A 23479-nucleotide genomic window follows, 5' to 3' on the forward strand; every position below is an offset into this window, starting at 1 on the left:
TGTCTATGTTTTGGGGAAAAATGGTATTGCACCCTGAGTACCTATAATTGTGAATGCTGGTCATTCTGTCTATGTTAAAGGGAAAGACCGTATTGCACCCTAAGTACTCTATAATTGTGAATGCTGGTCATCCTGTTTATGTTTTAGGGAATGACCGTAATGCACCCTCAGTACCTATAATTGTGAATGCTGGTCATTTTCTCCATGTTTTGGGAAAAGACGGTATTGCACCATAAGCACCCTATAATTGTGAATGCTGGTCATTCTGTCTATGTTTTGGGGAAAGACGGTATTGCACCCTAAGTACCTATAATTGTGAATGCTGGTCATTCTGTCTATGTTTTAGGGAAAGACCGTATTGTACTCTAAGTACCTATAATTGTGAATGCTGGTCATTCTGTTTATGTTTTAGGGAAAGACCGTATTGCACCCTAAGTACCTATAATTGTGAATGCTGGTCATTCTGTCTATGTTTTAGGAAAAGACCGTATTGTACCCTAAGTACCTATAATTGTGAATGCTGGTCATTCTGTTTATGTTTTAGGGAAAGACTGTATTGCACCCTAAGTACCTATAATTGTGAATGCTGGTCATTCTGTCTGTTTTGGGGAAAGCCGGTATTGCACCATAAGTACCCTATAATTGTGAATGCTGGTCATTCTGTTTATGTTGTGGGGAAAGACGAAATTGCACCCTAAGTACCTATAATTGTGAATGCTGGTCATTCTGTCTATGTTTTGGGAAAAGACCGTATTACACCCAAAGTACCTATAATTGTGAATGCTGGTCATTCTGTCTATGTTTTTGGGAAAGACCATATTGCACCCTAAGTACCTTTAATTGTGAATGCTGGTTATTCTGTCTATGTTTTGGGGAAAGACGGTATTGCACCATAAGTACCTATAATTGTGAATGCTGATCATTCTGTCTATGTTTTGAGGAAAGACGGTATTGAACCCTAAGTACCTATAAATATGAATGCTGGTCATTCTGTCTATGTTTTAGCGAAAGACCGTATTGTAACCTAAGTACCTATAATTGTGAATGCTGGTCATTCTGTTTATGTTTTAGGGAAAGACCGTATTGCACCCTAAGTACCTATAATTGTGAATGCTGGTCATTCTGTCTGTTTTGGGGAAAGACGGTATTGCACCATAAGTACCCTATAATTGTGAATGCTGGTCATTCTGTTTATGTTGTGGGGAAAGACGGTATTGCACCCTAAGTACCTATAATTGTGAATGCTGGTCATTCTGTCTATGTTTTGGGAAAAGACCGTATTACACCCTAAGTATCTATAATTGTGAATGCTGGTCATTCTGTCTATGTTTTTGGGAAAGACCATATTGCACCCTAAGTACCTTTAATTGTGAATGCTGGTTATTCTGTCTATGTTTTGGGGAAAGACGGTATTGCACCATAAGTACCTATAATTGTGAATGCTGATCATTCTGTCTATGTTTTGGGGAAAGACGGTATTGAACCCTAAGTACCTATAAATATGAATGCTGGTCATTCTGTCTATGTTTTGGGGAAAGACGGTATTGCACCCTAAGTACCTATAATTGTGAATGCTAGTCATTCTGTCTATGTTTTGGGGAAAGACGGTATTGCACCCTAAGTACCTATAATTGTGAATACTGGTCATCCTGTCTATGTTTTAGGGAAAGACCGTATTGTACCCTAAGTACCTATAATTGTGAATGCTTGTCATTCTGTTTATGTTTTAGGGAAAGACCGTATTGCACCCTAAGTACCTATAATTGTGAATGCTGGTCATTCTGTCTGTTTTGGGGAAAGACGGTATTGCACCATAAGTACCCTATAATTGTGAATGCTGGTCATTCTGTTTATGTTGTGGGGAAAGACCGTATTGCACCCTAAGTACCTATAATTGTGAATGCTGGTCATTCTGTCTATGTTTTGGGAAAAGACCGTATTACACCCTAAGTACCTATAATTGTGAATGCTGGTCATTCTGTCTATGTTTTTGGGAAAGACCATATTGCACCCTAAGTACCTTTAATTGTGAATGCTGGTTATTCTGTCTATGTTTTGGGGAAAGACGGTATTGCACCATAAGTACCTATAATTGTGAATGCTGATCATTCTGTCTATGTTTTGGGGAAAGACGGTATTGAACCCTAAGTACTTATAAATATGAATGCTGGTCATTCTGTCTATGTTTTAGCGAAAGATCGTATTGTACCCTAAGTACCTATAATTGTGAATGCTGGTCATTCTGTTTATGTTTTAGGGAAAGACCGTATTGCACCCTAAGTACCTATAATTGTGAATGCTGGTCATTCTGTCTGTTTTGGGGAAAGACGGTATTGCACCATAAGTACCCTATAATTGTGAATGCTGGTCATTCTGTTTATGTTGTGGGGAAAGACGGTATTGCACCCTAAGTACCTATAATTGTGAATGCTGGTCATTCTGTCTATGTTTTGGGAAAAGACCGTATTACACCCTAAGTACCTATTATTGTGAATGCTGGTCATTCTGTTTATGTTGTGGGGAAAGACGGTATTGCACCCTAAGTACCTATAATTGTGAATGCTGGTCATTCTGTCTATGTTTTGGGGAAAGACGGTATTGCACCATAAGTACCTATAATTGTGAATGGTGATCATTCTGTCTTTGTTTTGGGGAAAGACGGTATTGAACCCTAAGTACCTATAAATATGAATGCTGGTCATTCTGTCTATGTTTTGGGGAAAGACCGTATTCACCCTAAGTACTTATAATTGTGAATGCTGGTCATTCTGTTTATGTTTTGGGGAAAGACCGTATTGCACTCTAAGTACCTATAATTGTGAATGCTGGTCATTCTGTCTATGTTTTGGGGAAAGACGGTATTACACCCGAAGTACCTATAATTGTGAATGCTGGTCATTCTGTATTTGTTTTGGGGAAAAACCGTATTGCACCCTAAGTATCTATAATTTTGAATGCTGGTCATTCTGTCTATGTTTTGGGGAAAGACCGTATTGCTCCTTAAGTATCTATAATTGAGAATGCTGGTCATTCTGTCTATGTTTTGGGGAAAGACCGTATTGCTCCTTAAGTACCTATAATTTTGAATGCTGGCCATTCTGTCTATGATTTGGGGAAAGATGGTATCGCACCCTAAGTACCCTATAATTGTGAATGCTGGTCATTCTGTCTATGTTTTGGAGAAAGACCGTATTGCACCCTATGTACTCTATAATTGTGAATGTTGGTCATTCTGTCTATGTTTTGGGGAAAGAACGTATTGCACCCTAAGCACCTATAATTGTGAATGCTGGTCATTCTGTCTATGTTTTGGGAAAAGACCGTATTGCACCCTAAGAACCTATTATTGTGAATGCTGGTCATTCTGTCTATGTTTTGGGGAAAGACGGTATTACACCCGAAGTACCTATAATTGTAAATGCTGGTCATTCTGTATATGTTTTGGGGAAAAACCGTATTGCACCCTAAGTATCTATAATTTTGAATGCTGGTCATTCTGGCTGTTTTAGGGAAAGACCGTATTGCACCCTAAGTACCTATAATTGTGAATGCTGTTTATTCTGTTTATGTTTTAGGGAATGACCGTATTGCACTCTCAGTACCTATAATTGTGAATGCTGGTCATTCTGTCTATGTTTTAGGGAATGACCGAATTGCACCCTAAGTACCTATAATTGTGAATGCTGGTCATTCTGTCTATGTTTTGGGGAAAGACCGTTTTGCACCGTTAGTACCTATAATTGTGAATGCTGGTCATTCTGTCTATGTTTTGGGGAAAGACCGTTTTGCACCCTAAGTACTTATAATTGTGGATGCTGCTCATTCTGTCTATGTTTTGGGAAGAGACCGTATTACACCCTAAGTACCTATAATTGTGAATGCTGGTCATTCTGTCTATGTTTTTGGGAAAGACCATATTGCACCCTAAGTACCTATAATTGTGAATGCTGGTCATTCTGTCTATGTTTTGGGGAAAGACCGTTTTGCACCCTAAGTACCTATAATTGTGAATGCTGGTCATTCTGTCTATGATTTGGGGAAAGACATAAGTTTATTGAAATGATTATTGTTATGATTTTACGAGGAACAATAATCTTTTATTAAAGTTTCAATCAAAGATCTCCAGACGACGCTACTGTTATTCAGGTTATTTAATATCACATATCAAAAAATTATAAGTAATCTTGTTTGTTTTGAACGCCTAAGCCTCACAAAATTCTGTAAAAACAACGGTATACTGCCGACTATGCATGTTCTCTACAAAGTTGTTGTCCATTGCATTGACACAATTTCTGTCCGCAGTGAAAGAGGATATGTTTATTCCATAGAAGTATCAAATAAACGCAACAGTTGTATACCGCTGTTCAAAAGTCACAAATCGATTAATCCATGTAGGGTAAACAAAACTGGGTAACAAACCTAATCCGTGGGACACAAATCAATTTTGTCGAACCGATCGGATAAGAGCTTTTGACGAACATGGCTATATTTTAAAATCATTTTTGATGAATAATTTTCAATTTTCATATATTGAGTTTGATTCTATTGAACATAGATTTTTTAATATATTTTTTAAAACTTTTATTTACTTGTATCATTGTTTTTTTTTATGCATTATAAAGCGCTTAGGGTAAATGTTTATTTAGATAAGCGCTATATTAAGCACTGTAAAATATAATAATAATAATAATTAAAAACCAATTGTTCAGAGAACAATTGAAGGTCTTTCCATCAAAACAATGTATTTTGATATGAAAAGTTGTGAAACTAAGTTTAAAATGTCATTTCAATCGTCAAATGATAGCTCCTAGTAAGCTGATTCCAAAAATATATTGTTTCCATACATTTTTTTTAAATAAGGGAGATAATTTGTTACTTCCGGTTTGAAAAATGTTACTTCCGATTATATTTGAATATTTACTTGACACTGATTCCAAAAATATCTGGTTCTATATACTTTTATATTAATAAAGTACAAAAAAATAGCTATTTCCGGTTTACAAAAGGTCACTTCCGGTTGTTTTTTACAAGGTTAAATGGTTTGATACCTTTTTCTAAAAGTTGTATATCTTTATCATGTATACATATAGAATAAAAGCAAAGGTCAAAATCTAGAACGTCAAATTAAGCTATGACCTTGAGATCAATTTCAAGGTCATAAACCAAGGACCTCAAATCAAAAGACCATAGGTCTTTATTATATTTAGTTAATGAGTTATATCACCAAACGCGTATTTTTAAATACAAGAGGGGAGAAAACTCCCTTTTACATTCAACGTACGCTTGCAATCAAAATTTACATCTTACGACATGTCGCAACTAACAATTTAGTAAAAATAATTTGTTGATATCTTATACAGTCTTTGGATATAAGTGAAAATAAGCCAAATTCAAATATTAGAATATGACCTTGACCTTTGACCTTGACCTAATTTTCATTTTTTGGGACCAAGGACCTCAAATCAAAAGATCCTAGGTCTCTATCACTTATGATTTATAAGAAAGAAATTCATATCACTTATATCAGATGCATAAGGGGAACTAACTCTCATATGGAGCGGACATATCGCTTCGGTCAAAATAGGACAAATCATGCGAAGGATATAACGAGCAATTTTGTAAAATAAATTTGTCATAATCTTTTACGGTTGCGAAGGAGATGCGCTAACAAGGAAAACAGTGTTTGGGGAGATAACTCCTACAAAGAAAAGTATTCGTTTACGCAGGGTAAATTTCAAAAGCGCATAAACTGTTCGATATCATATACCAAATATCTAAGCGACATATTGCGAAACAAATGTTTATCGCAAGAACAAAATTAGGCGGAAGAAAAAAAAAATAATCAGAAGAAAAACAATAGGTCTTTCCACAGAAAAGTGGAAAGACCTAATAATAATAAAAAATAACATGTATATTTTATCTTTTGATAATTGATTAATATCAAAAGGAATCTCAAAATACGATATAACGTTTTTTTTTCATTTATTAATATTACATCTGTGCATTGCCATCTTGTGCGTTTAAATGTTTAAGAAAAGAACTTTGATGAAACTAAATTTCTTACTAATGGTTTTTGAACAAAAAACGAAAAAAAAAAAAAAAGGATTAATTTCGTATTTGCTATCGTGACAACTAAGATTAGAAAGAAAGCATATACTAAACAAAGAACAAAACACTAATTGTAAATCATTTTCAAGGTGCATAATGTACAATTCTCTGTAATGACCTATGTCAGGTACATACACTACAAAAGTCAAAAAGTCTGAAAAGACCAGTTTTTGTCTGAATTTGCATGAATTTTTACTCGACATTCTTGATTTGTCTTAATAATTTTAAAAAAATCTTGACATTGTATGAATTTGTTTCATAAGGTTCTTGATTTTTCTTGACAAGTGTCTTTACAGTATGAACATTGTCTTAAAATTTCTCGACACTTCCTGTATCATCTGGTAAGAGTCTGGATTAGTCTCGACCAATTCTTGACTGTCTTAAATTTGTCTCGATCTGTCTTGACATATTCTTGACATTCTTAATAATGTCTGAATATGTCTTGACATATTCTTGACATTCTAAATAATGTCTGAATATGTCTCGACACATTCTTGACAGTCTTAAATATGTCTTGACACTATCTCAACAGTATAAATTTCGCCTAAAAATGTAAACAGACTTATTCTGCACTGTTTGTGACATTCTTTTGCTGTTATATACTTATTATGGCTAAACTAAACTTTGAAGAATCAAGTATTAATTTTGTGTAGTAAGATACCCTTTTGGTGCAACTTAGTTGGAATACCCTGAATAATCCCCCATGTACTTTGATTTTAATTAATTTTTATTAAACGTTTAATTAATTGTTTTCACTTGGAATATAAGTTGAAGTTGCTAACAAACAGCATTTAGATTTGTTCGTGAAGGTCAAAGACTTAGTTCGCATCTTGATTCAAAAACCTTGTTCATTTTTTAGGACAACCAAAAAAACATTTTTTATTTCATTTTGAGTGTTGAATTTTATAAATTTTTAACAAAAATAAATATTTTTGATAACTGACCTTCCGAAAAAGAAAAAAATGTTAAGATCTATATTATGCATGTCTGTTTGGGATCCATTTCATAAGACCAATGATTTCTATAGAAAATGAACCCATTATAAATACATTTTTTATTATTCCTTGGGTAGATAATACTTTTCTTTTAATCTTTGGGAAATATTCAATTTTCAGTTCATTTTTTTTCATCAAAATGATGATTTCCTTTTTCGTCTATGAACAAACTTTTTAAACTGTAGTGGCATGGTCGGTCAATTGATAATTTGTATGGCTTATTACAGGTAATTCAGTAACTTCTATTTGACAGTTGCGTGTATTCTGGGGGTGTGGAATATCTTAATTTTATGGGGAACATCCTGTCCATGTGTAATACTTAAAATATATTCCAACAGATGACATTACACAATTTTTCTTCTGATAAATGAATGATTTGTATATCATCATAATTTGCTTTTAATATAAAAACCACATTTTGGTACAATAATTTTTTACCATATAAACATTTAATATTATGAATGTAGAATGAAATATGTCTACAGTATGATTGGTTTTAATCATTTAATTTATAAAATTTAGGAATCAAAATTTGTTATTATTTAAAAACTCAATTTTAAATTGTTTTATATCAACACATTCAAATTTAAATTATTTTAAACATTAGATATAAACTCAGAACTGTCAAGTAAATTTAAGACACAATTCAAAATGTTCAGAATATGTCAAGACATACTGAGAAAAAATAAGAATGTCGAGAACATGTTGAGAAATTTCAAGACGGTATTTAAATGTCAAGAATTTGTCAAGAAATTTTAAGACCATATTCAGAATGTCAAGAATATGTCAAATAATTTTCATACAAACTTGATATAAATGAGAATTTGTCAAGAAAAATTAAGACACAAGTCATACTTTTGGAGAATGTCGAGTAAAGTTCATGCAAATCAAGACAAAAACTGGTCTTTTCAGACTTTTAGACTTTTGTAGTGATACAATGAGACCTTAACAATACACTGGCCGCATAACATCAATTTTACTTGAAAATGTTGCATAAACAGTTTAATTGAGATCAAACATAAATAAATTTACAATGTAACATAAACCTGTTGTCTTTGCTAGTCTTGCTTGTACTTTTTTTTTATTTTTTCATTTGCAGGTTTAAACTCCGCTTCCGGATGAGGAATTGCCTTTCTGTGTTGAAGACCCATTGATTATCATTGGCGGTATTCTGTTCGTTGGTCAGGTAATTGTCTTTTTGACATGTGAGTTGTTTCAATTTCAATTTTGAAAATTAAATTAAAAAAAACAACAGAATTTAAAAATAAAAAAAACAAATAAAGATGTATTACGATGTCAAAGCCTTCCTATGAACAAAACGAATATTGGAACAAAAGATACTTTCAACTTAAACAGAGCTGATTAATTGTAAATATTTTAGATCCGAGTAATAAGGTGTTTTATTGGCTCGAGCAAAATCATCGCAATGATTTCTGAGTTAACTTTTATCTAGTATTTATTATTTAGCTGCTGACTTTAAACTTCATTTGTTCGTTTTTTTTATAAATTATAGATGAAGAACATAGTTTTACAGAAGAGGAAAGCTAGATAATGAAGATTATTCTAAGCATTATTTTTGTTCTTAAGGTTCGTATAATAGATTTATAAAATCGAGATTAAAGAGACATATTTTCATTCTAAATGTTCTTTTTGTAAACTGACTTTTCTAAGAATACTTCGCCAGTAACTGGCTGTATTGGAATTGCGGGATGGTACACGAATTTACACTTATCCCTTATATTTTTAAAGTTATTGAATATTTTGTCGAGACTGCAATCAATACGGAAAAAAATAATTGACGATCGCTGATAATTTTTTTAACATACTCAAACTGGTAAGTAAATTTGTTTTAATATATTTTCAGTAGTTAAAAACATAACTTTTGAATATATTGTTAATCAATTATTGACACTTAGAAAAGAACCGACATCAGAATGATAATTAATGTTTGCATTTTGGCACAATGAGCTCGTAATTATCCGTAATAACTCGAAATGATTTAATAATTCATGAGTTTCAAACAAACAAATAGTGCTTTAGTTTTAATGTCAATGTTTACTTAAGCTAACAGACACATTTTCAGAAATGAAACCTTTGGTGAAAGAGTATAAATATAAATTTGGTTTTGAAATTTGGTTGTACCTTACTTATTTCAAACGGGATTGCATACCCTCACTTGTACGGAGATGTTGTTTACCGTGCCCGGAAATTTAGAAACGATACTCAGTCTGGTAATATAATCGTATCTATCCTTTAAATTAATATTTTCTAAAATTTACCAATCTAACACTGTCATTGAGTATTGAATATTGTTTTTTTTGGTATTAATATTGACATTCTTATCAGTAAATACAAATTAAACTGAATTTTATTGTTCTAGTAGTTATCAAAAGTACCAGGATTATAATTTAGTACGCCAGACGCGCGTTTCGTCTACATAAGACTCATCAGTGACGCTCAAATCGAAATATTGATAAAGGATTAGTCTTTATGGATCTACAATCTTTCGATTCCTGTATATTGGCATTGCACAAGGTCATGTATTTTTATCTGATTGTTGATGACGTCTTTACACTTAATCCATTGGATGTTGAATGTGTACTGATTGTGATTTTTTTATTAGTTGTTTTTTGGTAAGACCTTGCTGTCAGTAGCTACAAGTACTCTCAGATCTATCCAACAGTTATCACAGGTATCAGGCTTATAAACGATCTGTGTCTTTGTTATATGTTTTGGTAAAATCATTGTCCAAGGTGATCGGGCGTTGGTCCTGCTAACATTCTGTATATGGGTGCCTGTAATTCGTTGGTTGTCATTTGTTGCTGTGTTAAATATTTATTTTTCGTTATTATTTTTTTGGTACATTAATTAGGTCGTTGTTTTTTTTCGTTTGTATTGTTTCACATTTGTGATTTCGAGGCCTTTTGTTGTTTGACTATGTGGTATGGGCTATGCTAATTTCAGGCCGCACAGTGACCTACAGATGTTAATTTTTGAGTCAGTTTGACTCTTGTGGGAAGTTGTTCCGTTGGTAATCATACCACCTCTTTTATTCAAATTAGTCAAAATGTACTTGTCCATGATGTTGCATTCAAATTTAGGAGTGATGAACTTATTTAAGATATGAAGAAACAAAGGGTCCTTTTAAGTACCAGTTAACCTTACAAACGCTCAAAAAGGAAAACTGTTCTATCGATATAATGCAGGGCTCCATGTACTCTTGAACTCAATAATTGATTGGCAATAAATATTAAGTTATGTTTCATTGCAAGACATTTAACATAGGTTTAACATTGTCATATAGAAGTTCGATATATCTATAAATTCGAATATTCCTGCGTAATACGCAATTAAACTTTTAGTCGGTTGCAAATTGAGTATCGGACAAAACATATCAAACCGACTGCCTACCTGTCTTTGTTAATTTACAAAGCTTTTGGTATTTTGAAGGTTATTACTGTGAAGTCGGACTATGAAGTGAGATGCCCAGTTGCAGCAGAATGGCGGTTTAGAGGGAGAAAGTTTAACTGTGGTAATACTCAATACGTGTGTTTGTTTCGTTCACCAGGAAATAAGAATCACGAGACTTGCGATGGACTGGATTATAGCAGCACAGGTAATACATGTAATATTGTCTCTCATAAAAATCATCGACTGGTGGAATATTAATGATGATGCATATTTTACTTTACCCTTCCGAATCACAATAATTGAACACCAGTGAAGTTTGCTCAACATTAAGTGCTCTATATTTTGTTTCGTCAATCTTAGTCCTAGATTATATTTTGAGTAACTAATCATTGACATTTGTCTTTGAAAATGTAAAATGTGTTTCGGCAAAATTTTCAATTTATATAATATATTTATTTGTGAACACTCTGATATTTAATCTGATCAAGTTTTATCTAAATATAAAAAGACGAGATGAGGTATGATTGCCAATGAGACAACTATCGACCAGCGTTCTAATGAAGTCGATGCAAGAGTTTATCGCACTTGTATCGCCTCTAAAAAACTAGAACATCCCATCATGTATTATCGGGTTTTAAAACGTCCTGTCATGAAAAATGACATTAACTGTACTGAACTTTTCTTGATTTTGTTAGTACTTTTGACAGAACACTAGCGCTAAAAAAATGTCTCAAAGTCATTGTAGACGCATATAACTGAGCCCCAGTATTGGGTAAATATTTACATGCTGTTGTGTCGTATATATTCCTGAGTAGTAAACTATTGATTCTGACTTGTATTATATTGATTCTGACTTGTATTATATGTTTGGATGGGATTTTCTTACATTTTATTAATCTATAAGTCCAAAGCATATAACATATCACACACTTTTTTTTTTTTTTTTTTTTAAAGTGTCAACTTGCAAACACTCTAGCCGTTGTATTCACGTTAGAATTTCACTTTAATAACTACGTTACATGTTTCATTCATTTCGGGAAGGTAAACGAAATGAAAATCGTTATCGAAGTCCATAAAATATTCCTCATGTAAACGTAAATACTTGCAAAATTAACAGTGAATGTAATTTGAAAACCGAAATAAATAAAGAAATAATTCATGGACAACATATATTTGTTTTAAATTTACACCTTGTTTGTGCCGTGATATTGGAACTTCATCCTTTGCGTTAGCGAGGGATACAATTACAAATGTCACGGTCCAGGCCATGTGTAAATTTACAACAAATCTATTGCTGCCATGAATTATTTCGATTGTTATAAGACAAATACGGTCATGACAAAAGTGTAACGATGGTGGGTATGTGGTGTGTGGGGCTGTTCTGTATTTCTCCATGTTAGATAAAGATAAAACCTTCTAATAAATATGTTGCTTGCATGAATAAATTTGTAATTAACCGCTAGTAAATAATGTAATCAATTCTTTCAATTCTAAAACCCAACATTTCTCATTTAAATTTACATGTTTTTCTCGTAAGCTACAATAAAATCCAAAGTTGACATTTCGTAACTAAGGAGTCACCGTGTTGACTTGCTGTAATTAGGAAAAAATGCGAATAATGGAATAGAATAGAAAATAAAACGACACCTACCTAAACATTTTATTTTAATATAATAGTATACGAATTTCGATGGTTCGCGTGATTGAAAAACTTTCAGAAATTTTTGAAATGCCTTTTACGTGCCAAAAAGCAGAAATGAATTTTAGCGGATTTGTTTATGATTTTATTTCGTAGATTTCACCAAGCTCTTTTGCTTAAGAGCTTGTCCATGAGAAAACCATGCAATATGCCAGAAATCGTCCGGAAGCTAGTTTCGAAATATAATGTTATGTGACATGTATCTGGAAGGCTACCATGTAGGGACTCTGTGAAAACCATCAAAAGTGCAAATATTTGATTCTATTTTTAGAAATAAGCAATTCTATTTTTAGAACACATTCAAGCATTGGCACAAGCATTTTCTAATGAAAAATGGCCATCTTTGTAATAGTTTTTTTTGTCATTTATATAACAAATGTAGTAATTTTCTTTGACAGAATGCAAGTTAAACATGTTTTCAACTGCATAAAAATGGTTTTTACCGTCAAATGTTATGAATTGGCATCATGCCAACTTTTGGAAAATGATTGGTACAGAGAGGTTGATGCTGCTTACTGTTTTTAGAAGTTAACAATTTGCAAGATAACACTTGAATTTTGTTTCTGTTGTGCTTTTTATGTTTCATAAGGTTGATATCTTCAGAATCTCTAAGCTTTTGCTTTGCAAATAAGTTTTAATGACATTTTGAGCATGTCAAAAAATCAAAAATTTTAACGAAAAAAAAGAAGAATTCCAGGCAGAATATACTATTTACTTGTCAACGAACTCCTCAATTTTATCTTAAAGTTACTGGTATATAGAAAATAATTGAAGGAAAAAATTTTAAACACAACATTATTTTTTTAAAGTCAAAATTGAGAAATTCAAGGGTTTTAGATAAATTTAATTATCAAAATATTTTTCCTATCTTAATCCAATATTCATATACTATAGTTTTTTATTAGGAAATAACAGTTTTAATTTCAAATATTTATTTGGTAGATATATTTGATTTAATTATAATTTCAAACTTATTCTTTAATTTCTGTCTGTACAAAAAATAAGAATAAACCTTCATGGTGCCCCAGTAAAAGATTGATTTACCTCCCCTGATTGTACTCTTTAATGTTTACATTGGAGACAAAATGGAACCACATCTTCTGCTGTATTATTTCATGGACAATTTGTAAATATGTAATTAATGCATAACTATGCAGTATGAGAAAAAGAATGAAATGAAATGTACATTTGCTTATAAATCTGAATGTGGTCAATCATTACATTATGCTTCAAATGTCCCGTGTATCCCTATAACCAAATGTGACAAACCCACAAGTACCCATTTACGTAGTCTTGGGTGTAACTCCACGGACTATGAACTACCAGAAGGGCTTTTAATATTGTACAGAAGTGGGATATTTTCAATAAACTGTTCTTCATGTGACATTTACATATGCCCGAAACACAGGGATGATTTTGGAATATATTGGAGGCGTCAAACGAGAAAGTGTCAGTCACCTACACATCCATACCAGAGTGTTGCAAAACCAAACAGAGGCATACCAGCATCAGTATGCAAAGAGCTATGGATGACAAAGAGAATATCTCTGCCAGTTGGTTCAGGTAAAAATTTCTAGTATGATTTAAAAGTGATAAAATTTCTTTAGATAAAACTTTGTATGGAAAAGGGGGAGGGGGAGGGGGTTATACATGTACATGCACTTCATATGAAATACTCAATGAAATAAAATTCTTACAAAACATCAATGTCATGCGTAAAAAAATATATGGGAGATACTCTTAGACAATTTGTTTGTGGTGGTGGTGGGTTTTTTTTTTTTTTTTTTGGGGGGGGGGAGGGGTGTGGCTATAATTACTATGCATATGTCATGTATGTCAACACAGATTGGTACAAATGTACATGTACATCATAACACTGACACAGATCAACAGAAACTATCACCTCACTGCAGGTGTTATATAGACTGAGCACTGGTCAGAGCAGAATCATTTGAAAACTGACTCACAACAACTGTGATGAACTAAGCTATCAAATAATATTGATAACAAAATCTGCCATATGAATCAAATTTTCCTGTCAAAATTTAGTCAACAATCACAAAGAAGTTTACCAAATGTTACACACATTTAGCATGATTTGACTTCCACAGGGCACTTTAAGATATATTGAATTTACAAATATGACTATATTATGAGTCGAACTAGAAAAATCTAAATAACACATTTTAATTATCAAAATTTTTTCATTTGCACATGATCTACATGTGCAAGCTTAAGGTCCCTATATAAAATAATAATTTTAGTCACTGTACATGATGTTATGGTATGAATTGTTTTAACTCAAAAATGACTTGAGACAAAGTTTGTATTTTGTCTTTCAAGCCTACAATTATTATTAGAGTTTAAACTACATGTACATGTACTAAGTGGAGGACATCTGTTTTAGAATTACTACATTTTTATTAAAATTCTTTGTCTGCAATACCTACTTATCTTTGGGTACTATGTGTAATATTTATAATATACATATATACATGCATCATTGTAAATTATTTCTCTTTCTTTTAGGAATATGTTACTCGTGCATCAGAAAGTATCCTGTATCTCAAGACAGCAAGCAGGCTTTGATAACCGATATTGGTATGTACATGCTTGTAGATGAAGTAAAAATAAATGTGCCTAAGTGTACTCCTTACTTCTTGAAGTGGGCAAGGTACATATTCAAGAATATATATATAGAGATGGGGTTTAAATTTAGTATGGAAATGTGGAATATATGTCAATGAGACAATAACCCAACCAAAGAGCAACCAACAGCTAAAGGTCACCAATGGGTCTTCTACGCAGCGAGAAAATCCTGAACTTGGTGGTCCTCAAAAGTTGTGTACTAGTTACTGAAAATTGACACCAAAACATATTTATAAATGAACTGTCTGTTTTAAAATAGGTTTGTCCTTTTTTTCCGACTATGCAGTTCCTGAACAGGCTGATTGAATTTATGAAATTTTATTATAATGTCATTGTGCACCTCTTGTTTAGACCTTTTTTTGTCCTAAGTATTTTTGTGGTATTTTTTTGTGTGGATTTCTAGTTATAATGCCTGGTTACATTTATATAAAAACAAAGGATATGGGGTACATGTATCCATCATTGACACAAAATTAGTTCATGCACAGCCAAAAAACACACAAAAAGCAAAGAAATAGCGCTTTTTCCACTGCTATTCATCCAAAGAGTCCCTAGCACTTGGCTTGGGCATAATTCTTTACAAAAATAACAACCACAAAAATAAGTTTACAATTTATATTTTTGTTTTCATTATTTTCATAATGTTTTAGGAAAATTTTACGACAGTTCAGAAAGACTATCCACAACAGAAACAGGAATTTCAAAGGCAGAAGAATCTGATAATTTAGCTTTCACCAGTAAGTGTTTACAGTACTATTCCTTTTCATAAATAAGTAAATATTCTGTCAATTCAGAAATTATTGCACTGTTTTTGTTATTACAAAAAAGGGTTATAATCGCAAGAAATCAAACTCTATTTTGCTAAAATATCAATTTATAACATATTATGAAAGAAAAACAATATTTTTTGGTTATTGACCTGGGACAATGAGCAATTGGGATGGGGGGAAGGGGGGGTTGGGTTGTATCCCATCAATAAGTTTATCAAAGCAATCAGATCATTAATGTTTATGGCATATAACAAGTGTTTGCATCATTAATTTTTTTTTACCCACCTATATTAATTATGTTTTTCAGTCTATGCTTCTGTTGTCCGTATTCTGTCTGTTCCCTATTATATGATCTTTCTAATTTATATAGATATATATAGAAAGATGTGGTGTGAGTGCCAATGAGACAACTCTCCATCCAAATAACAATTTATAAAAGTAAACCATTTTAGGTCAATGTACAGCCTTCAACACAGAGCCTTGGCTCATACCAAACAAAAAGCTATAAAGGTTCCCAAATTTATTAGTGTAAAACCATTCACACGCTTAATCCAAATCCAAATCTATATAAAAAGATGAGAAACGAGAAACACGTATAAATTACATAAACAAACAACAACTACTGTAGACAGATTCCTGACTTAGGAGAGGTGCAAACATATGCAGCGGGATTAAACGTTTGAATGATACCAAACCTTTACCCTTTTCTGAAACAATAGCATAACATCAGAACATAGCAAACCAAACAATAAAATATCAATTGGAAGGCTTAACTCATCAAAAACGTAAATTAACACACTATGAACGAATAAATTTGATTGCGATTCCTGAATGCAAATGCACATTTAACAAAATTTCAAACTGATAATTGTATCACGTTTGCTGTCGTCAGAGAAGTCTGAAGACACTTAATTTCTGGACAATAACCTTAGATTAAGTGAATGGATCTCTATAAAATCTAAACACAAACTGACAAAGTTTGAAACTGAAAGAGTATAAGGCTGGGATTGATTTTGGGGGTTACATATAGTTCTAACCATTTAGAAATTAAAGGGCTAAAAAGGTGTCCAAATAATCATTTTTAGCTCACCTGGCCCAAAGGGCCAAGTTAGCTATTATCATCACTTGGCGTCCCTCGTCCATCGTCTGTCCTCGTCCTGCGTCTGTCGTTCTTAATTTCTACAATAATCTTCTCCTCTGAAACTACTAGGCCAATTTTAACAAAACTTGGCCACAACCATCATTTGGGTATCTAGTTTAAAAAATGTGTCTGGTGACCCCCCCCCCCCCCCCCCCCAACTAACCAAGATGGTGGCCATGGCTAAAAATAGAACATAGGGGTAAAATGGAGATTTTGGCTTATAACTCTGAAACCAAAGCATTTAGAGCAAATCTGACAGAAATAAAATTGTTTATAATGTGAAGATCTATCTGCTCTGAAATTTTCAGATGAATCGGACAACTGGTTGATGGGTTGCTGCCCCTGAATTGTGATTTTAAAGAAATTTTGTCGTTTTGGGTTATTATCTTGAATGCTATTATAGATAGAGATAAACTGTAAACAGCAATAATGTTCAGCAATGTAAGATCTATATATAAGTCAACATGATCAAAATGGTCAGTTGACCCCTTAAGGAGTTATTGACCTTTATAGTCATTTTTTACCAAATTTTCATAAATTGTTATCTTTTACAAAAATCTTCTCCTGAAACTACTGGGCCAAATTTAACCAAACTTGGCCACAATCATCATTGGGGTTTCTAGTTTAAAAAATGTGTGCACTGACCCAGCTTACCAATCAAGATGGCAGCCATGGCTAAAAATAGAACATAGGGGTAAAATGTAGATTTTGGCTTATTACTCTGAAACCAAAGCATTTAGACCAAATCTGACAAGGGGTTAAATTGTTTATCAGGTCAAAATCTATCTGCCCAGAAATTGTCAGATGAATTGGACAGCCGGTTGTTGGGTTGCTGCCCCCCAATTGGTTGAAAAACAATACTTTTATAATGCATAGTATAAATTGCTTATTTCTTGACCAATTTCAATGGGGTTTTATTCTTGAATGCTTTGACATGCTAAATCGAACCATGTATTTTGAATTTTGATGTTTGGCTCTTTATTGAATTGGTCCACATAATGGTCCAAAATTTTACTAAAGTTTTATTTTAATATAAATAAATTTGGTGTTTTTACTGTGTTTTGATTGGTTAAAATTATTAGTTTTATTTTCAATGTTGTCAATTTTGATTGCGACACGCCCACTCTGACGTTGTGTATTCATACGCCTACATGTGTGTACGTTGTTTTTGTTAATATAAATAATATAAAAAGATCTTTGAGCCTTATTTTTGATAGAAATTTATTTATAATGAATGGCAATAATTTATTTTGATTTTATTGAACCATAAAACTAATTTTTGACTCTTCACATTTTACATAATCCGCTTCGCTGATTATTCAATGTGAAGAGTCAAAAATTAGTTTTATGGTTCAATAAATTCAAAATAGATAATAGCCATTCATTAAAAAAATTGAAAATATGGGGTTCTTTGATAATATATATATGCTTCAACTATACATGCATTTAAATTTTTGATATTGGGCCCTAGTTTCAAATTGGACCAAATTGGGGTCCAAAGTTAAACTTTGTTAGATATCAAAGTGTACCGTCCAAAGTTCTAAAAAAAAAATTATAATTTGATTTTTTTTCAGATTCAGAATGTGACTTTCTACTATCATCACAATCCACTCAGACATTTTCCCAGACCACAACATCTGATTGGGAAGAACAAAACATGGCTCCAAGAGAGATTTTCAATGCTGCAATGAAAATGCTTTCCAGAAATTTTCCAGCCCTAAATTCACAGCTACAGTTGCCATGGACTAGCCTCTCAAAAAGTTCATCCTCATATTATACCAAAATTATTACAGAAGCTATCCAGTTGATTGCACAGTATGTTGCACCAGGTCAAGAAAATAATCTTTTGACAGATGTGTGCAAGAAGTGGATATCATTAAAAGTAGACAAACCTGACACAATGACTGAGGCACTGATTGCATCCTATCAACAGCAGAACAACAGATTAAGTCAGATGCAAATTTTATCCCTATTTGCAAATAAGCATACAAAGGAAAGATTAATGGAACTGGTACCAGGACTTAGTGTTTTTAAAATTGATGCTGCCCGAAGACATGCAACACTAACATTTCCAGGACAATTAATAAATCCACCAAAGGTCTACCGTTCCAGATTGAGCATGCCAAGAGTAATGCATTTCATTGAATTTATTTCTTGCCCCACTTACCATCAGGCTGTTGGTTATGGATCCAAGACCTTAAAATTGTCATCTGGATTAGAGATAACTATACCTAAGGTTGTAAGAAATGTAATTGCATCTAGACTTGTGAGTTCATACAGCCAATACTGCAATGATGAGGGTTATGAGTGCCTAGGCAGATCCACACTGTTTAACATTGTTAAGGCTTGTGCAGCATCACAAAAGAAAAACATGCATGGACTTGACAATATCACTTCTGAAGGTATGCGTGCAATTGATATTCTACTTAAAATTGTGTCCAAATTGGAAATGTTTGGTTTATCTTCTGAATGTGTAGTCAAGCTTAAATCATTACTTGACCATGTGAATCAACACCTGAAGTTTGAGATGAAGGGGCATGTGGAAAACAAATCAAAATGTGCAGAACACTGTTCTACATACAGCCTTAGTGATCCAACATCAAAATGTTTCAGCGACAAATGTGAGCATGACCATGACCAATCCTGTGATGACTGCTCAACAACAGGGGTACTGGATACAGTTATGTTGGATGCAGTATCATCTGTCAGAAACGCGATTCCTGCTGACATCCAAGAGGAGATAACCCATGACTTGCAGATATCCACTTTAAACTTATCAACTTGGAAAGCTCATTGTATTAGAACAGTACACCAAGAACAGGCACGTAGAGATGTACTATTACAATTAAAATATCATCAATGTTTAATTGTAATGGACTGGGCAATGAAGTTCCTACCTATAAAACACAGAGAAACACAAGCTGATTTCTATGGAAAAAAAGGCATTGGTTGGCACATTTCTTCTGTAATAACAACTTCACAGATTTTAGGTGAATCACCTGCAACTCATACAGACAAATTTGATGTTCAAACCTTTGTCCATATTCTGCAGTTAGGAACTCAGGGTTGGTTCTCAGTTGCCCATATACTAACAGACTTGTTAAACCAACTGTCAGTCAGGACTACAGTGAAAGAGGTCTTCTTGAAGAGTGACAATGCAGGATGTTATCACTGCGCACCACTGCTTTCTTTTATTCAGCATCTGAACTCATGTTCATCCATCAAGGTTCTCCAATACAACTTCAGTGAGGCACAAAGTGGGAAAGACATCTGTGATGCCAAGACTGCTCATTGCAAAATGCATATGATCAGGTAACTTTTTTAAACAAATATGTTCATACCCTTTAGACAGTTATGATTTCAAGTCATATATAAATAATTTTTTAGGAGAAAATATAAGAAAAAAATAAATATTGGACAATGACATGAAGCAGCACTAAACCACACAATGAAAGAAGAGCCTTCAACAATGAGTAAAATCCCTGCCACATTTTTAATTATAAATGACTATGAAATTAAAAATAAAAAAAAATCAATTTAAGCAACTAACAGCTTGATTCATGTACAAATCAATGAACGAAAATCATATAGGATATATAGCAATAAACTGTATCACAGGATTCTGACTTGGGACAGACCCAGTATATTGCGAGGTTAAACCAGTTTGCTAGTTGTTGGTTAATGTCTTTACTTATGTACTTTCATTTTATTTTACAGGTACTCTGGAGAAGGACATGATATAGTTACACCACAAGACATGAGAGCAGCACTTCATGCAAATGGTGGGGTTAAAGGTGTATTGGCATCAGTGGTATCTGTGGTCAATCAACACGAGAGAAAAATGTTGTCCAAAATTCCCAACATCAGTCAAATGAATAACATCACATTTCACAAAAATGGAGTGACATGCAGACGGGCCTATAAGATTGGTACAGGAAGCTTTTTGCCACCCAATCAGTTTAAAGATAGTGCAACATTGACTGGATTTATGGTAAAAAAAACATAACAATAGGAAGACGTTACAATTGTATGGAATATTGCATATGTAAAATTTACACTTCACTAATGTTTTAGATATCTGTTGTCTGCTTACAGCTTCATTTTCACAGTAAACATTTAAATTAAGATTAAAAAGGCTGCAAAAGTGAACCTGGTTTAGTATACATTAAAAAATTGAAAATAAATATATTATTAGTTTAGTGTAAATATTCTATAGTTTTATATATCCTGTTGTCTAATTTGTATTTGTATCTTCCTTAATATAAATGGCATAAATGACTTTTAATTAACAACAGCTATATGATGCAGTCTGGATTTTGTCATTGTTGAAGGCAGTTGGTTGCCTATAATTGCTTACAACCACTTCATTTCATCTTTAATTAATTATTGTCTATTTGGCAATCATGCCAACTCTTTTAATTTTTATACATTTCAACTTGCTTGACTTAGTTTCTAGGTCCAATTTTTTCAATAACCTGGATGGTAACTTAATGACATTTTGCACAAACAATTCTGTTATTGATACAAAATCAAGGTCATATGCACATTAATTTACATTTGGTTTCTTTTTGGTCAATTTTTTATTGGCATTTTAAATTAAGTTAGTAGAATGCTAGCTTAATACATTGTATGTGTAATGTTTGTAATATGGAATTACTTCTTTGTAGGTTGAAGAGCCATTCCCAATCTTGCTTAACAACAAAGGTTCCTTGAAAATCCTCTCTGTAAGACCTGAAGAGCAAACTATTGAAGAAGTACCAAGGAATGATGGCCATGAAACTGATCAGTCAATTTCTGAACCAAATAACCAGTTGTATCCATGTCCTGATATGTCTTGCTCAAAAGTGTATACAAAATTATGTTATCTGGAAAACCATCTTTGTCTTGGTAATCATGTGTACAATAATAAAAAAGAAAATCAGTTTGACTCTATTAAAAAAGCTTGGGCTTCACAGTGTGTTGCAGTGGAGAGAGAACACAAAGTGCTTGTACGAGCTACAGCACCTTCAACTGTTTTGGTTTTTAACAATGAAGGCTGGGCATTGAAAACTTCTAAATCTGTCAAACGTTTCTCAACAAAAGTCAAAGACTACATATCTTCAATACATCAGTATTTTAACACAACAGGCAAACGACCAAATTTTGAGGATATAGCTGAAGAATTAAAAACTAAAAGGGATGATGATGGGAACAAAGTATTTAAGCAGGAAGAATGGCTTTCACCATCACAAATAAGAAGTCTGTTTTCGAACTTTGTGAGAAAGAATGCACAGTCTATTGAAATTCATACTGGTACTCAGAAAGAAACCAAGAATGATGAAGATCTTCAACAAGCCCTAGCTGAAATAGATGCGTTGGAGTATCATGCTGACATGGTCAATGTTGCTTTGGCATCTGAAAATGATTTTTCATAAACTATATAGTGCTGTATTCTTATGCAGATATTGTTGTTCACAATTATCCATTTTAAGTTGGTACCCAACACTTTAACTGAAATCAATTTGGCTCGTTTAATTTTGATAAAATTTTGACAAAGTACATGTATTTACTTTGATCCTTAAAGTTTGACAAAGATATAAAAATTTCAAAAAATTTGAACCAACTGTTTAATCAGAAAAAATACACTGGTTATATAGCAGTTTGACAAACACTTATTTTAATCATTGAGAAGCTTAATATTACCTAAACAACACAATGTAAGTAAAACGTTTAACTGATTTTACAAAGTTATCTCACTGTAGTGTTAGGTACCACTTTAATTGTATAGAATAACTTGAAAGTAGAAGACGTAATTAGCATAATTGATAATGGGACACCTCTCCTGGTATGTTAATTCTCAAATTGATATTGTCACACTTAAAGCTTGAAATACTTGAGTTTTTGCTTATTAGAATGAAATTCAAAACAGTGTAGCTGTGGCCATTGATTGACACATTAAAATCATCCATTGACTGGGACAATTTACGTGAACGTTTGTCTGTAACGACCACTGTTCACGACGTACCTACGATAGACATTTAAACTGAGGGGTCACCAAATGTTTCTTAACGCCTTTAATTATAAAATAATTCGAAAAATTAATCAGGAATAACCTTTGTGTTTTGATTTATATCTTGATATCAATCAAAATATCGTGTTATTTCTGATTAATTTTTCGAATTACTTTATTTAGGTGTTGAGAACCTTTGGTGACTCCATAGTTTAAGTGTCTTTAAAAAGTACATAGTGAGCATTGGTCGTTACATACAAACGTTCACCTAAATTGTCCCAGTCAATGGATGATTTTAATGTGTCAATCAATGGCCACAGCTACACTGTTTTGAATTTCATTCTATTTGGGTTTTGCCCATTTTCTTTTCCTCTACGTACTGATGAAATATTAAACAAATGATACTTTAATAAGACAAATTAAATTGATTGAACACCTATGAGTATGTTAAAATTTTTATGTGAAATAAAAGGAAAGTAACTAGGGACAAAAACAGCATAAAAGTAATGATGAAATTTAAAGAATCATTTTTTTAAGTGTTCAGAACAGTTTAATAGACTTCAGTAAGTACAAACAAATGTTCCGTTTGGATAAAAAAATATCAATCCTCAAACTAAAGCATGCAAGTAAGTAGTAAGTGTTAGTGGTATAACATTGTTCTATATAAAACTGTTGTAAATATTACCATGGGAGATAATTAGAATTATAGAGGACCAG

General features: G+C 32.8%; 2 protein-coding genes across 2 annotated transcripts in view; both read left to right on the forward strand.

The window, feature by feature from the left end:
- The first annotated feature begins 8202 nt into the window (after window positions 1-8202).
- LOC139526302 (uncharacterized) overlaps window positions 8203-23479 on the forward strand; it is a 34825-nt gene continuing 19548 nt past the window's right edge. The window contains exons 1-3 of the mRNA XM_071321432.1: window positions 8203-8289; window positions 8617-8690; window positions 10554-10719. Of these exons, the coding sequence (XP_071177533.1) occupies window positions 8655-8690; window positions 10554-10719 (202 nt within the window). The 5' untranslated portion in view covers window positions 8203-8289; window positions 8617-8654. The remainder of the gene's footprint in view (window positions 8290-8616; window positions 8691-10553; window positions 10720-23479) is intronic.
- On the forward strand, window positions 13167-22644 carry LOC139527389 (uncharacterized). The gene is made up of 6 exons (XM_071322802.1): window positions 13167-13776; window positions 14743-14814; window positions 15513-15599; window positions 18348-20085; window positions 20491-20764; window positions 21441-22644. Exons 1-6 carry the CDS (start codon window positions 13365-13367, stop codon window positions 22185-22187), a joined length of 3330 nt encoding a protein of 1109 aa, XP_071178903.1. The 5' UTR covers window positions 13167-13364; the 3' UTR covers window positions 22188-22644.

This window comes from Mytilus edulis, chromosome 6 (assembly GCF_963676685.1).
Source record: "Mytilus edulis chromosome 6, xbMytEdul2.2, whole genome shotgun sequence".
Lineage (NCBI taxonomy): Eukaryota > Metazoa > Mollusca > Bivalvia > Mytilida > Mytilidae > Mytilus > Mytilus edulis.